Source organism: Anolis carolinensis, chromosome 6 (genome assembly GCF_035594765.1).
Source record: "Anolis carolinensis isolate JA03-04 chromosome 6, rAnoCar3.1.pri, whole genome shotgun sequence".
In the NCBI taxonomy this organism is placed as follows: Eukaryota; Metazoa; Chordata; class Lepidosauria; order Squamata; family Dactyloidae; genus Anolis; species Anolis carolinensis.
Window position 1 is genome coordinate 87,852,969 of NC_085846.1, and position 15,309 is coordinate 87,868,277.

Here is a 15,309-nt window from a genome sequence, read left to right on the forward strand (position 1 = left end):
GGGATTGGGCAATCATATTGTTTTAGCTTAAGAGGAAGATAATGTAACTAAATACAGTGTTCCCTCACTACTTCGCAGTTCACTTTTTGCGGATTCACCGTTTCACTTATTCCGGATGGTTCTGGACCCTAACCCCCACGATAAGTGAGGGAATACCGTATTGCCAAGAAAATTCTATGATAGGATCATTCTATTAAAATATGCACTCCCTGTTACTGGCAAGAGACATAGTATTTGTTGAAGAAAATTCCTAATTTGTGTTTTTGTCCCAGCCACTAGATGTCAGAGTTGCACCACATCAGTTGCTTTTGTATTACCAAAAGGGGATATTTCAAAACCTTTCATCATATGTATTTGTAAAAAGTAATCCTATGATCATCTGTCTTAAAATTACCACACTAAAAAGGCCCTCTTCCTATGAAAAATTTGGATTCAGAATACAGACCGTTGGTACTAGATTGATCCAGAGAGAATCAAACAAATAAGGTTTGATACCACAGAGTGTGCACTCGCTCTGGAACACTCAGCATCAGTCTCTCATTATATCATGAACTTGGCCAGTATGATAGATGGTCTAACCTTGTTTGGTAGGGAATATATTTGAATGAATCTGTGTAAGACAATTAGTGTACATTGGAGGCTGTAAAAGACTGTATGGTATGTTAATAAAGTGTGGGCTGATTTCCCAAATACTTTGTCAGTTTCAATGAGGCTTAATTGAAGAGCAGGACTCTCTTTTCTAAGCTTGCTTTAAGGGAGGACAAACAGTGTACAGTTCCTTGGATTTTCCACAGGAGGGAGCAACTTTAATGCTTTTAGGAAATTAATTTACAGAAACTGTTCTAGGGGGCTGTTGGATTCCATATAGATATCGAAGATGGGAAAGAGAATGTTGCTAACTTTGCAGCTGAGAAAAATGGAGCAGGAATAAATAGGGGGAAAAGGTGTGAATTAATGGTTATTGATTGTGGACTTCTAAGAATACACAGACATACTATATATACTAGCAGTTTGAAAGCATGCAAATGTGAGTAGATTAATAGGCACCGCTCCAGCAGGAAGGTAACGGCGCTACATGCAGTCACATGATCTTGGAGGTGTCTATCGACAACGCTGGCTCTTCGGCTTAGAAATGGAGATGAGGACTAACTCCCTGAGTCGGACACGATTAGACTTAATGTCAGGGGAAACCTTTACCTTTACTGCCATATATACTCATGTATAAGTTGATCTCATGTATACATTTAGGAAAAGTTTTCGGGTCAAAATTATGGATTTTGATATGACCATTGGATAAGTCAAGGGTCATTCTGCAGGGAGGGGAAAGCACCAATGCTTACCACCACCATTTCCCCATCCAGGCATTAAAGGACACCAAATGTAGTGTGGTAGTAGAGAGAGTAGAGGGGTCACTGCTTATTTTAAGTTATCATGGGATGAAATAAGCTCTTGACCTTTGCCATTCTAGTCAGAGAAGGGAATAGCTCCTTTATGTTATGTGAGTTAAGATGCTGAATTTAGGCCTCATCTACACTGCAATATAATCTAGTTTCTGATCCCAGATTATCTGCTTTGAATTGGATTATATGGCAGTGTAGACTCATATAATCAAGTTTAAAGCAGATAATCTAGGATCAGAAACTGGATTATATTGCAGTGTAGATCCAGCCAAACATTAACCTTTGGATAAGTTGATCCAGGTTTTGGGGAGTTGATTTTTTGACCAAAAGTTCTAGATTTTTACCAGAGTAAATGCAGTAATTGCCTATGGCAATATTTGGGTGTGTGCGTGTATTTTACTCTAGGAAGTTAAATTGTATTTTCAATATTATATGATTTAGCCATTCGCATAATAAAATATAATTATATTTACAACAATTAATATAAATGTAGCAATTAACACATGATTTGACAGTAAAACTAAAGTAAAATTCTAATAAGATATTTTCAAAGTGTATTGTATTTACATAATGAAATTTGTAGATCGGTTGCAGCCTGCAAGTTACTTAAGTATTGTAATTGGCAGAACACCCACATTCAAGACTTGTTTGTTTCTGCGATAAGGAAAATGCCAACTAAGTCGGTCCATATGTTCTGCTCAAATGGAGGCGAAATCACATGTAGTGGCCATTCTTCTGGATAAATAGGAAAAAATAGGCTACTGTGAAAGTACCAATATATCTTTGTTAAGCATATCATATTGATTTTAAAACAGTAGTCATAGTAGTAGTAGTAGTAGTAGTAGTAGTAATAATAATAATAATAATAATAATAATAATAATAATAATAATAATAATAAAAAGTTATGTATGCAGATAGGTACTGGGCCCTTGTCGTTAATGCAATGAAGGATCCATATTGTGCATTCAGATCATAATACATTTTCTCCAATTGTAAAGATTTTGTTGCAGTCTTTGCCACAGGTGAAAAAGTTTTGAAAATATAATTCTGGGGGCAGATGAATGGGGAACAAAGCATCTTGTTACCGTATCAGTACATGTTTGTTGTGAAAAGTTATATAGTGATCTGCTGAAAATTAATAAATGAAGAAACAGATTGTCTTTTATGTTCCTGAGTCAATTTCAGTTTTTTATTGGCACTTATAGGGTTTGCTGTTTCTGCCATTAAATGAGATCCATTTCTTTTTATGCCTTCTGCAGAATGTGAAGGATGATGGGCAGCATGTATGGAGACTAAAGCACTTCAACAAGCCTGCTTACTGTAATCTTTGCTTGAACATGCTTATAGGAGTAGGGAAGCAAGGTCTCTCTTGTTCATGTAAGTATATACCACACTTAGCTCTGGCTCAAACCTAAAGGTTATCTGGATCTAATTAATCAATATAATCAGAACAAAAGAGTCCTCAAACTTTTCCTTTTTCTCCTTAACAGAAGAAAAGAACAAAAAGTAAGAATAAAGATTTTCATTAGTCTCAATCCTATCAAAAATGCATAGCCACCTATCAAACATGAGAATGAACTGTAGCGGCCTTCAAACTTATATGGCATGTTTCCCTCAAATTATTCAGAAATGTTTGCTTGTATTTATTTTCTATTAACTGCACCTTATTGTATCTTCTAACCTGGAGAAATTGACTAAATAAACTAATACATAAAGATAGGGTAAACATAATTAAGATTAGCTGTAACCCATGGTTGAAAAGCATGGTGTACTGTTATCAGAAAAACACATCCGAGAACAGATCCAAGTCTGTTCAAAGTTTAACAGTATTTATGTTTATAGTGGAAGCTTACATTCTTCTCTTCACCATACTGGAATAGGGGAATGGAAGGGGATGTGTGACCTGAGGATTCCTGAGGCTTATGCTTGCATAGGATAATGGTAAACATTCACAATGGTAAACATTCATGTGTAGCCAATTGTTATGGACATGTTTTGTTCATGTCAGTAACCCATCTCAAGGACAAGTGACGGTTGTCTGTTAAGACAATGGTTTATCAATCTCTATAAAGGGGATACATCTGATACTATCTTCTAATTTTCTTGGATTTAGATCAGACCTATTGCTAAACTAGGATGAGGTCTAATCTAGGATGTGAAAAGTCGATTCTAGAAAATAATTCATGCATATTTAAAATTATTCAGGTTGGATTTTGTATACTTCATTTGACAACCATTTATATAGCGCTTTAATATCCACATTGATGTTTGTTGTTTATGTTTTTTTATACTGAGTGTAAATTACTGCACTTACTTGTGTATAAGTTTACCTCTTGTATAAGTCAAGGGCAGGTTTTGAGGCCAAATTTGTGGATTTTGATACAACTTGTGGATAAATCAAGTGGTATTCCACAGAGAGGGGTAAATGCCAGGATTGCCTCTGGAGGACAGTTGCCCTTAGCTGCCACCAGAAAGGCCTTCAGAAAGGCCAGAAATGATGCTGTAATGGAGAGATTAGAAGGGGTTGGTACTTCTTTTAGGTTCTTCGAGGATGGGTTAAGCTTTCACCTTTCACCATTCTACTTTGGTAAGAGTTAAAGTACACACGTAAATTGACCTATGAATAAGCTGACACAGGTTTTTGGGGTTGATTTTTTTATTAAAACTTCTATAATTATGCATAAGTATATGCAGTGATTTTGTATACTTTCCTCCCTCTTGTCTCTTTCTATTGACTATAATGTGTTAGACCAATGTTTGCCCAAGTACTGTGCAAATACACAGATTATACTTATCATTTATTGTACATGCTATCCATATTTCTTACTACAATCTCCATTTTAAATAACAGAATACATCTATTAAACACCTGTCCATTAAGCACTCTTATGTGCTGACATCCACCCCTTGCCTAGAGTAGACATTAGACAATATCACCCCCCACCCCCAAATTGTCATTTGTGTGACTTTTTTTTTTTTTAAAAAGGGTTACTGGGCCATTTATTAAAGTGTGAAGCCACACTACTTTCTGGGGTCAATCAACCATGTTACTCCCTGTAGGATATTTGATTAATAGTCTCCCCTCCCAGCAGATCTATATAATAAATACAAGCATGGTGTTCAGACAGTCTTGTACTTAGTGGTTGCTCAAGTTAAAACGAGGGATTCTGAAAAACTGAAAAAAAAACCATTTTTCATATTTTCAATGCAGACAAGCTCTTTCATACTGTCCCTTATTTTTTAAAATAGCCCTGGTCCCTCCTTGTTGCATGGAAACAATAATGTTAATTGTTCAGTCATCCTAAAAATTAGACATCAATGCTTCATTAATCCATACAAGGCTTCCCCATAAAGAAATCCAGATAAAAGTGATGTGGGATGAAATTAAAATCTCAGAAGAGCATATTTTCTGTTGTATGGAAAGTAGTTAGGTTTGTGATAACGGCAATTTCCATGGTGAAACAAAGAGATTGACAACAATTACTATCTGGAAACAAGGCTAATCAGCCATTTAAGATTGATAAATCAATAGAGAGAATAACATAAACTCACTGCGTTTTATGACATAAACTCACTGCGTTTTGTGTTCAGGTTTGCCAGCTGCTCTTATGCTTATAGTTTGTAAAGTACAGATTTCTTCCTCTTGGCAAATGATACAAAAGCATTTGGCAGTCACTAGTTGTCATATATATATGGATTACCATGAACATTTTAGTGAGTTAATTAAGCATTTCTTGCTCAGCTATAGAAACGTATTCTTAGATTCTCCCCATCCCTTATTCAATGGCCTTTCAGAATAAATGCCTAGACTTACATTCCCATAGTTCAGTCACATGGAGTAGCAAAAGCAGAATTGAGAGTGGACATCTACTAATTGTTTGTTTAGCAAAAATTATTGGAAAAATTCTAACAATACATTTGTTTTTATGTTCTTTCAGTCTGTAAGTATACAGTCCATGAACGTTGTGTTGCAAGAGCACCAGCTTCTTGTATCAAAACATATGTGAAATCCAAAAAGAATGCTGAGGTAAGCAAATACTTGAGTTTACAGCTTTTGTGGGTGTATGGTCTAGTTTATAGTAATGACAGCTAGCAGAGGTGAGTCCAATATGAGTCCATCAATATGCCTGGAATATATTTAGTCCGAAAACTTTTTTATACTTCATTGGATGTGTAGCAGTAGCAAATTCTCAGATTAGTTTAGTGTTTACATCTTATTTTTTATTTTTTAATATTTCTTTTTTACTTAAGTGATATTTGTCTTTACTATTCTAATGTTGCACAAATCCTATGTAAAACCATACTACTTATTTTTGACATTTATAATGAAATATAAAATATATACAGAAATTGTGTTAGCAATTTCCTAAGGCAGTTGCCTAGTGTTCTTTATGTCTAAGTTGTGTTGGACATAATCTTGAACATGTTTTTGAGGTCTGCTAAGTTTTGGGGAACTTAATATTTAGGGAATATTATATGCCCTATGTACCTAGTAGGTCACAATATTCTGAAATGGACAATTTGACATGTCTTTGTATGTACCTTCCACATGTTCCATTGCTAAAAATAGTCCATTATTTGGGATTGATTGATCTCACTGACAGTTTGGGTTCCCTCAGTATGTTTCCTTCTGGCATGACTAATACTCTTATTGGAGTGTTGGCTCATAACTTGACTCACCTGACCTCTATAGATTCTTTTATATTGCCTGTTTTCCTGGTTTTCTGTGTGCCTTCACTTTATGGGGAGAGATGGATGGCTAATAAAGAGAAAAATACACTTAATTCTAAAGACACTTCATCTATTTGATACATTTCAAAGGTGCTTTCTTTGGTAGTATTTTGAATGTCAGACTAAAACCTTTCACACTGCCATTTTTCTAGGTTTTGCTTGGTATAACTACAGCTTTTTCTTCGTGTACTCTGTGAATGCACACTAATGGAGAGGCTGCGCCTGCGCAGGTCCCAACGGAAACTCTTCCCAAGCTGAAGTTTGAATTTTGGCGGTAGCCACGCCCCTCCGTCCCCGGAGGGCATATAAGGCAGCCCTCGGCGTCTCCTCCTCAGTTCCTTTTTTTCCGCCGCAAGGTTCACTTCGGATTCTCATGTCTACGACTCGCTTCAAGCGCTGCACTCAGTGTGCCGCTAAAATTCCTGATTCCGACGGCCACGCCAAGTGCCTCTACTGCCTCGGAGAAGCACATGTCGTCGGTACCTGCCGTTTCTGCCTGGCCCTAACGGCTCAGGCTCGAAAAAATAGAGCCGCGAGGCTTAGAGCGGCGCTCTACGAAAAATCGCTCGCTCCCGAACCCGCTCCGTCGACTTCGGGCACGAAGTCGCCGCTTAATCCGGAATCGATGTCGTCTTCAGCGGCTAAAGCCCCTTCGGTCTCGTCTAAGGCGTCCAGAGCCTCCAGGTCGTCCAAGGCCGCTAAACCACCGTGCACCCTCACCACGGCCACGGTGTCGACACGTTCTGGTCGGGTCGGTCCTTCCTCGACGTCGAGCTCGGTGGCTTCCGTTTCCTCGGCTCGATCCCAGCTCGGGGCTCCTCCGTCGACCTCCGCGATGAAGATCGCCTTTAAAAGGGCTCATGAGGAAGCTCGTCGGACCCAATCCGACTCAGCAATGATCCCTCCCACGCCGGGTAAATCCCTGAGAGTTCCATCAAAACAACCGCTCGCTAAGAAGAGGGCAACCCAACGCTCTTCCTCTTCTGCCTCCTCCAAGATGGACGTCCTTTCTTCGGCAACTTCTTCTAGAAGGTCTTCTCCGATCGCTCCCGCTCAGCGACCTCGCCAGCCTTCTCCTCACCAACTCTCGGACGGCGAGTTACAGGACTCACCCCACCACTCCACTCAGACAGTGGTCAGGGTCCCATCTCCTCGACCTGCTGCTTCTCATCGTTCATCTCGTCAGCAGCTTTTTCCCCCGACCTCGACACCGGAACGGGGTAGACAAACCACTCGCCTGGCTCGAGCAGTCCAGGCTTCGGCCTCCAAAGAAGCTCGGCTACAGATAGCTCCTGCTCTTGAGGCGGTGCCGCCACCAGAGACTGTGTTGTCATCTCCCCCCCAGTCCCCCCAAGGGGCTGGGGACGATGAGATAGAGATTGATCGCCCGGATTCTGCTCTCTCGGCCTCGGTGGTATCCTTAGGCCTTGATCTCTCTCCTCCCCATGACGCCTATGAGGTGGATCCTCCTTCGCCTACCGACAACATTCGGGCCTTCTCCGAGCAAATGATTAGAATGGCTGATGCCCTGGGTTTAGAAATTAAACAGACTTCCAAAGCAGTAACTGACCCAGTTTTCAAACGGGTCCAAGCCCAGGCCCCTCCAGCCACGCTGTTGCCGTTCTTACCCTATCTCCTCGATGTTATCCAATCTTCGTGGAAGACCCCCTCCTCGATCCCTCCTACCTCGAAGAGAATCGAGTCTTGGTATCGTACGGATGACGACACCTTAGAATGGCTTAAACACCACCCCGACCCGAATTCCATGGTCGTTAAAGCTTCTCAGTCCTCCGGTCGTGAATCCACTACCCCTGCAGATAGAGAGGGTAAGAGGTTCGACGCGGTCGGTAGAAAACTCTACTCCGGAGCCCTTCTACTTTGTAGGATGGCGAACTATGGGGCCTGTATGGGGGCATACCAGCAGATCCTCTGGAAAAAAGCTCAGCCCTTCTTCGCGAAGTTGTCCGACGAAGACCGGTCGGTCATGTCCACCCTCCAACAAGAGGCCGATTCGTTAGCGCATCATCAAATCCAGATGGCTAAGCATACGGGCGATACGGCCGGCAAGATGATCGCCCACGCCATTGCCATTCGCCGCCACGCCTGGCTGAGATCTTCCGGCTTATCTTCTTCCTCGAGGCAGGTCATCGAGGACCTCCCCTTCGACGCCATGGGCCTCTTTAACGCTGGCACCGACGACAAGCTTAAAACCAACCATGACTTTAAAGTTCTAGCCACTAAATGCGGCGATCAACCCCAGGCTCACCGCACCAAGTGGTTTCCTCAACGCTTTCGACGCTTCCCGCCTCCTTCTTACCGCCAGCAATCTTTCAGACGTCCCTCGGTATCGAACAACCAAAATCGCCAACAGCCCCGTCGGGCTGCACAACCTCAAAGACAACGCGGCCGGGTCACCCCCACCGCTGGTCAACCTATCCGGCGTTCCTGACGCCATCTCTCCTTCCAGAGACTTTTTCTCCGGTACCGATGTCGTTCTCATGCCTCCGCACCCCTCTCCTCCACCAAATCAACCTCATGGTCTCTTTATAGACCGCCTGGCTCCCTTCTTTCACCGGTGAAAATCTATTACTTCAGATGCCTGGGTTCTAAAAATTGTCCAAGAAGGCTATGCCTTAGAATTCGAAGAACTCCCTCCCACCGGTCAGGTCCTTCTCTCCAACCCCTCTCAAGAAATACTCGCAGAGGTCGACACCCTCCTCGCCAAAGGGGCTATTCGGCCTTCTCCATCGGCACAGGACCCTCAAAGCTTCTTCTCCAGGTACTTTACGGTCCCGAAGAGGGGTGGGGGCCTCCGCCCAATTCTGGACTTACGCATGCTCAATGTCTTCATACGCCCAACCAAGTTCAGGATGGTCTCCATCGCCTCCATCCTCCCGATGCTTCACCGCGGAGACTACTTCGTGTCTATAGACCTCCGAGACGCCTATTTCCACGTGGCGATTCGAGAAAACCACAGGCGCTTCCTCTCTTTCAAGGTCCTCGACCAAACCTACCAGTTCACCGTTTTACCCTTTGGCCTCGTTACCGCCCCAAGGGTCTTTACCAAAGTCGTCGCCGTCGTGGCTGCCCACCTCCGGCTCCAGGGGATCACAGTTTTTCCCTATCTAGACGACTGGCTTCTGGTCGAATCCGACCCTGTCCTACTCCGTCGTCACGTCGACTACACCCTCTCTCTTCTAGACTCTCTCGGTCTCCAGCTAAACCACGACAAATCTCACCTCAACCCGTCGAACAAAATCCGCTTCATCGGCGCCCTGTTCGACTCAATCGCTCAGACTGTCTCGCTCCCGCTCGACAGGTTTCTAGCTCTCCGTCAACAAATCATCTTCTGCGAGACCCACCGAAGGGTTCGGGCTCGATCCATCCAAATACTGCTGGGCCACATGGCCTCCACAGTCCTCACGACCCCGTTCGCCAGGCTCCGTCTCCGGCCCCTGCAGAGGTGGTTCTTAGATGTTTTCAAGCCGTTTCGCCACCCCAACTCGAGGTTTCTCTCGGTCCCGCCTCATGTTCGTCGGTCGCTTCTCTGGTGGAAGTCCCCCTCCAACGTCTGCAGGGGTCTTCCGTTCCACTCGGTTCCTCCCTCGATCACCATAACCACAGACTCATCCAATTTCGGCTGGGGAGCCCACATGAAGGACCTCACTGTTCGAGGCCTCTGGTCTCTCTCCGAGAAGGCCAACCACATAAACTTTCTCGAACTCCTTGCTATCTTCAAGGCTCTGAAAGCCTTCTCCCGCCTGATCTCCCAAAGATCTGTCCTCGTACAGTCAGACAACACAGTAACAGTATTCTACATCAACAAACAGGGCGGCACGGGCTCAAGGAAGCTGATGCTTCTCTCCTCCCAGCTGTGGCATTGGTGCATAGCCCGCAACATCCAAATCTCGGCGACTCACCTTCCCGGGATCCAGAACAACTTGGCAGACGCCCTCAGCAGAATGACGTCTTCCTCCCACGAGTGGATGCTCGACCCCGAGACTCTTCTTTCTCTCTTTCTCAAATGGGGTTTCCCCACCCTAGACCTCTTCGCTTCTCCCCAGAACGCTCAGCTGCCTCGGTACGGGGCAAGACTTCTCCCGTCCTCCTCTCCAGGCTGCCTGGGAGACGCCTTCCGTCTGGACTGGTCGGCGGAACCGATCTATCTCTTTCCGCCCTTTCCTCTGATACCGAAGGTCCTGCAGAAACTCCGGTCGGTACCAATGTCGGCGATCCTGATAGCGCCAGCCTGGCCTCGTCAGCCGTGGTTCCCGGCTCTTCTTCGTCTTTCCAAGGCGACCTTCTTCACTCTGCCTCTTCTACCACACCTCTTATCCAGGGAGAACGGCCAGATTCTGCATCCGGATCTCCCCTCTCTACATCTCACTGCTTGGAGGATTCTCGCCTGACCTCCCTCCCGCAGAACTTACAAGAGGTCCTCCGCGCAGCTCACAAGCCGGCTACAACCAGGGCCTACACTTATAAAGTCTCTCGCTTTCGTTCCTTTCTTCGCTCCCGAGGAATCACTGCTTTCCCAACCTCGGTACCGATTGTGCTGGACTTCCTTATGTCTCTAGCAGAGCAAAAACTTTCTCTTGCCTCTATGAAATCTTATCTGGCCGCTCTATCCTGGTGCTTTCAACAACATGGTAGACCATCATTGTTCTCCGATCACCTCGTCAAGACCTTCTTGAAAGGATACAACAACATCTGCCCACCGGCCCAACCTCCTACCCCAGGCTGGAACCTCGAGCTTGTCCTTTCCCAGCTCACTGCTTCTCCTTTCGAACCCTTGGCCTCGATCGACCTACGTCTCCTTTCTTGGAAAGTTGCCTTCTTGGTGGCCATAACCTCAGCGCGCAGACCCTCGGAGCTGGCGGCCCTTCGGGTTGATGAACCCTACCTCCGTTTTCATCACGACCGCGCCGTTCTCCGTCCGGACATCACCTTCCTCCCCAAGGTGGTCTCGGCCTTTCACCTCAACCAGGACATTGTCCTTCCCGCCTTCTTCCCGGACCCCTCGTCTTCCCTTGAGCAGAGACTGCACCTCCTTGATGTGCGTAGAGCACTTCTTTTCTACCGAGACCGCACTAAGGACATTCGAAAGACCCCAAAACTTTTTGTGGCCCATGCTCCAGATAAACTGGGCAATCCCATTTCCTCACAGAGACTGTCCCATTGGATTGCCCAGGCCATTGAACTGGCCTATGAACTAGCCAAACGACCTCCCCCCCCGTCGGTTCGCCCGCGTTCGACGAGAGGTCTCTCCACGTCGACTGCCTTTCTAAGGGGCATTCCCCTGGACTCTATTTGCAGGGCAGCAATCTGGTCCAACCCCCTTACATTTGTGTCTCACTATAGGGTAGACCAAAGGACTTTGAAGGACTCAGCCTTTGCTAGAGCAGTCTTATCCTCATGCTTGTCCTAAACCTTCTGTTCTTACGACTTCTCTGTGGCTACCTTTTTCTCATGTGACTCTCTTATTGTTTTCTCCTGTTCGGTACATGTTTGCACTGTTCTCTGACAGTTTGTGCCTTATTGCTACTGCCTTCTCCCTGGGAGAATGATGTTCCTGCCTATACATGTGCTCTTACGAGGGTTATATCATGCCTTACCGGACTGTTCTCGGTATTTGGTGTGTATTGATGCAATACCTTATTGGGTCCTCGGACCATGGTTTTTTCATGTTTTTTCATGTTTTTTCATGTCTAATAAACATATGTTTGGACAGTTTCTCGTTGTCAGGGTTTGCTTAGCCCGCCTCCGAGACTTAAGCTTGCTAGTCTCCATTAGTGTGCATTCACAGAGTACACGAAGAAAAAGGACAGGTTGCTTACCTGTAACCATGTTTCTTCGAGTGTACTCTGTGAATTCACACAAGCCCGCCCTTCCTTCCCCTCTGGCAAACCCTCTTCCTTTCTCGTTGCCTTAGCGGCGTAGGAACTGAGGAGGAGACGCCGAGGGCTGCCTTATATGCCCTCCGGGGACGGAGGGGCGTGGCTACCGCCAAAATTCAAACTTCAGCTTGGGAAGAGTTTCCGTTGGGACCTGCGCAGGCGCAGCCTCTCCATTAGTGTGAATTCACAGAGTACACTCGAAGAAACATGGTTACAGGTAAGCAACCTGTCCTTACCAGTTGACACTTTTTCTTGGTGTTTGTTCATTTGGAATTTTAGATATTTAATTTTATTGCAATTTAATTTCCATATGTGATTTTATATGGCATTGAATACATTGCTTGAAAAGTGGTTCTCAAGTGGAGGAGAAAATAAAAAGTAATCGAATAAGCAAATTAAGTTGACTTCTGGCTGAATTTTCTTTTCTAGGTTCTGCATCACTTTTGGGTAGAAGGAAATTGTACAACCAAATGTGATAGGTGTCATAAAACAATAAAATGTTACCAAGGGTTGACTGGGTTACACTGCGTCTGGTGTCAGATCACAGTGAGTATTTTTCAGTGATATCAATAATAGCAATTGCATAGTTTGAACTATTTCAGCATTGCCTATGAAATCTCACTTATATATGAATAAGTTAAGTACAGCCCCTCAACCAACTGTTACACTCCATCCCTCATCTGCACACTATGTGATCTTGCATCTGAGAAGACTGAGAAAAATGTTAGCAACAAAGACATGGGAACTGAAGTCCAGAGAGATATGCAAAGCTACATGTTCCTCGTTGCTACTTTTAAGATACAGGTGTACTTCACTTCTGTTATCAATTTGTTCCCATTTTAACCATCATAGATGAATCCCAAAGAGTTGTAGGTTCTTTCATTTGGTAAAGTCCTTAGAATCTCTGCTAGAAAGTTTGATCTATTTGCCCGTAGTGTAGACACCATAGAATTAAACTGATTTAGCCTTTAATACATCTTTTCAGGTTATCTTGAGAATCTTAGTTCTGTGGAGTGCTCTGAAGTTGTTATAGGAAATAATTCTGTGCCTTTTCAAACTAAAAATTGAGGAATACTTTGAATGGAACCATAACAGCTAAAGTGGTATCAAAACTGATATAACTATGTAGTGCAGATGCACCTTAGAACTGTTGGTTACAAAATTGCGTTTTTTGCTATGGGTCAGTATAGAAGCAGCTCACTCACTTTTATCTTTTGAGATAAGTTCTTTGCACATCTTTTTCACATATTGCTCTATATGCTCATATATACATCTATAAATTTTAGTAAAAAAATCAACCCAAAAACCTGGGTCAACATTTTTTTTAAAAGAATTTTTCTGAGTAGAGTGGCATGTCTGCCCTTGAAGAACCTCAAAGAAGCAGGAATCTCTTTCTATTGTCTTGGTCTTAGTACCACTTCTGGCTTTTCGAAATGCCCGGGTAGGGAAATGGTGATAGCGACCAAAGGCAGCTTTCCTTCTCTGCAGAATGAGTCTCATCTCCTCTCAAATGAACAAACAATGCTTGATTACAATTTAGCATTTGACTTCTGTCATTCTTCAGTTTACTGTTACATTGCTTTTTGTAGCAATTGAAATGTTTGGGAAACAAACAAATGGTTTCAGAATTTCTATTATTAATTTTCTGCAGATCACAAATGAAAGCTGAATTTTAGGATTAGTGATCCTTGCATTTTTGTATTGGCTAGTTCTTCTTGTGTGTGCTCATTTTTTAAGCTATACCTGTAATTATATGAATGATAAACTGCTTAAGTCTTGGGAATTTCTGTAGCTGCAAAAATCAACCATGTTGAATCTGTGAGATTGAGACAAAATTATGCTACATGTTAACACAAAACTTCCTACTTTCTGGTGTGAAATCTGGTAACAGATAACTGGGTAGCTTCATTGCTCTTTTAAAGTTTTCAAATAGCTGAATGAAACAAAATCAGAAGTTTGGGTGGGAGTGGGGTGAATACCTATTAATTATCTAGACTTATATGTTATTTGTAGCCATTAATGGAATGAATGAATTTTATTGATAAGCCCTTAGGCCGTATCACAATAACAAACCAAACAACAATGCTTGATAGGACCCATTAATGGGAAAATATTAGCAAGAAATCAAGATTTCTGATGTAATGGAAGGAATATGTATGTGCTTCTTCCTACCCCATATATAACTTGATAGCATAGATTTCTACTCAATACATCTGTCGGGGGTGCTTTGAATGTCATCTTTCTGCTTCTTGGCAGTGGGTTGGACTGGATGGCCCGTGAGATCTCTTCCAACTCTATGATTCTATGATTCTACTTTTAAAGTAGAGCACTAAACATTCACTTGCATCAAATCTGTTTCAAGTTAGCAGTGATTATATCTGATGGCATGCCCTGATGTCTCTCTTTGGTTTTTCATCCATTGTTCACCTAAGCTCTTTCTGCGAGAAGTGTTCTCTCCAGGGCATCAGATTCTCCACTCTGCTTTGCTTCCCTACTGTATTTTTGATCAACCTTCCCCTCCCGTACTAAGATTCTTATTAACTTTCAGCGCTCACTGTAATAACTAATTTTAGTCTTTTAGTTATGAGAAATGGTAGAAAGAAGGTAAGTATTATAAAACACATTTTAGATCCCCTTCTTTTTTTTTTTTTCAAAAAAAATTGGAACATTGTGCTTTCCCTGTTCATTTTCTGACACTTCTGGTACTGATATTTACTCCCTTTACATCTCATATCTCACTTACCTTGTCAAAGGTCAGTACAGACTAATAAGAAGATTAAGCTATTGATTGCATGCCACAGAGTAGTTGAGCTGTTAATTATCACCAAATGTGTGAGGATACTTCTGTTGGATGTTGCATGGCTTGGTGTGCATTAATTATGGTAAAAGTGGCTCTACCACCGAGGTGGGGAATTAGCAGGACAAACGTTATAGATTATAGGCCAATCAGAGTGCTCTCACAATAAAGCTTGAGAACTTTGAAGATATTAAAATTGTCACACTTTCCCCTTCTCTTGCTAGGAAACTGACGGAAAAACATTTTTTTAGTAATGTTTAATATGGCCAGGTTGCTGTTAGGTGTCACATCATTTTGAAATTCACTAATACAGTAACCAAATTACCATTTCCTAGATGACTTTTTATAGAGGATGTGGCTGGAAAAGTGTATCTGTTATGTAGTTAAACTGATATATCATAACTTTGATAATGTTCACACTAACATGGATAAATTAAAGAAAAATTAATCATTCACTCAGACCAGAGAATAGTGATTTTTATT

At 42.9% G+C, this 15,309-nt stretch overlaps 1 protein-coding gene across 6 annotated transcripts in view; it reads left to right on the forward strand.

The window, feature by feature from the left end:
* Nucleotides 1-15,309, forward strand: part of dgkb (diacylglycerol kinase beta) — a 328,171-nt gene that overhangs the window by 83,546 nt on the left and 229,316 nt on the right. For all 6 annotated transcript variants that reach the window (XM_008112613.3, XM_062984283.1, XM_062984284.1 and 3 more), the window contains 3 exons: nucleotides 2,661-2,778; nucleotides 5,340-5,428; nucleotides 12,459-12,575. In XM_008112613.3, coding sequence (XP_008110820.1) covers nucleotides 2,661-2,778; nucleotides 5,340-5,428; nucleotides 12,459-12,575 — 324 coding nt within the window. The remainder of the gene's footprint in view (nucleotides 1-2,660; nucleotides 2,779-5,339; nucleotides 5,429-12,458; nucleotides 12,576-15,309) is intronic.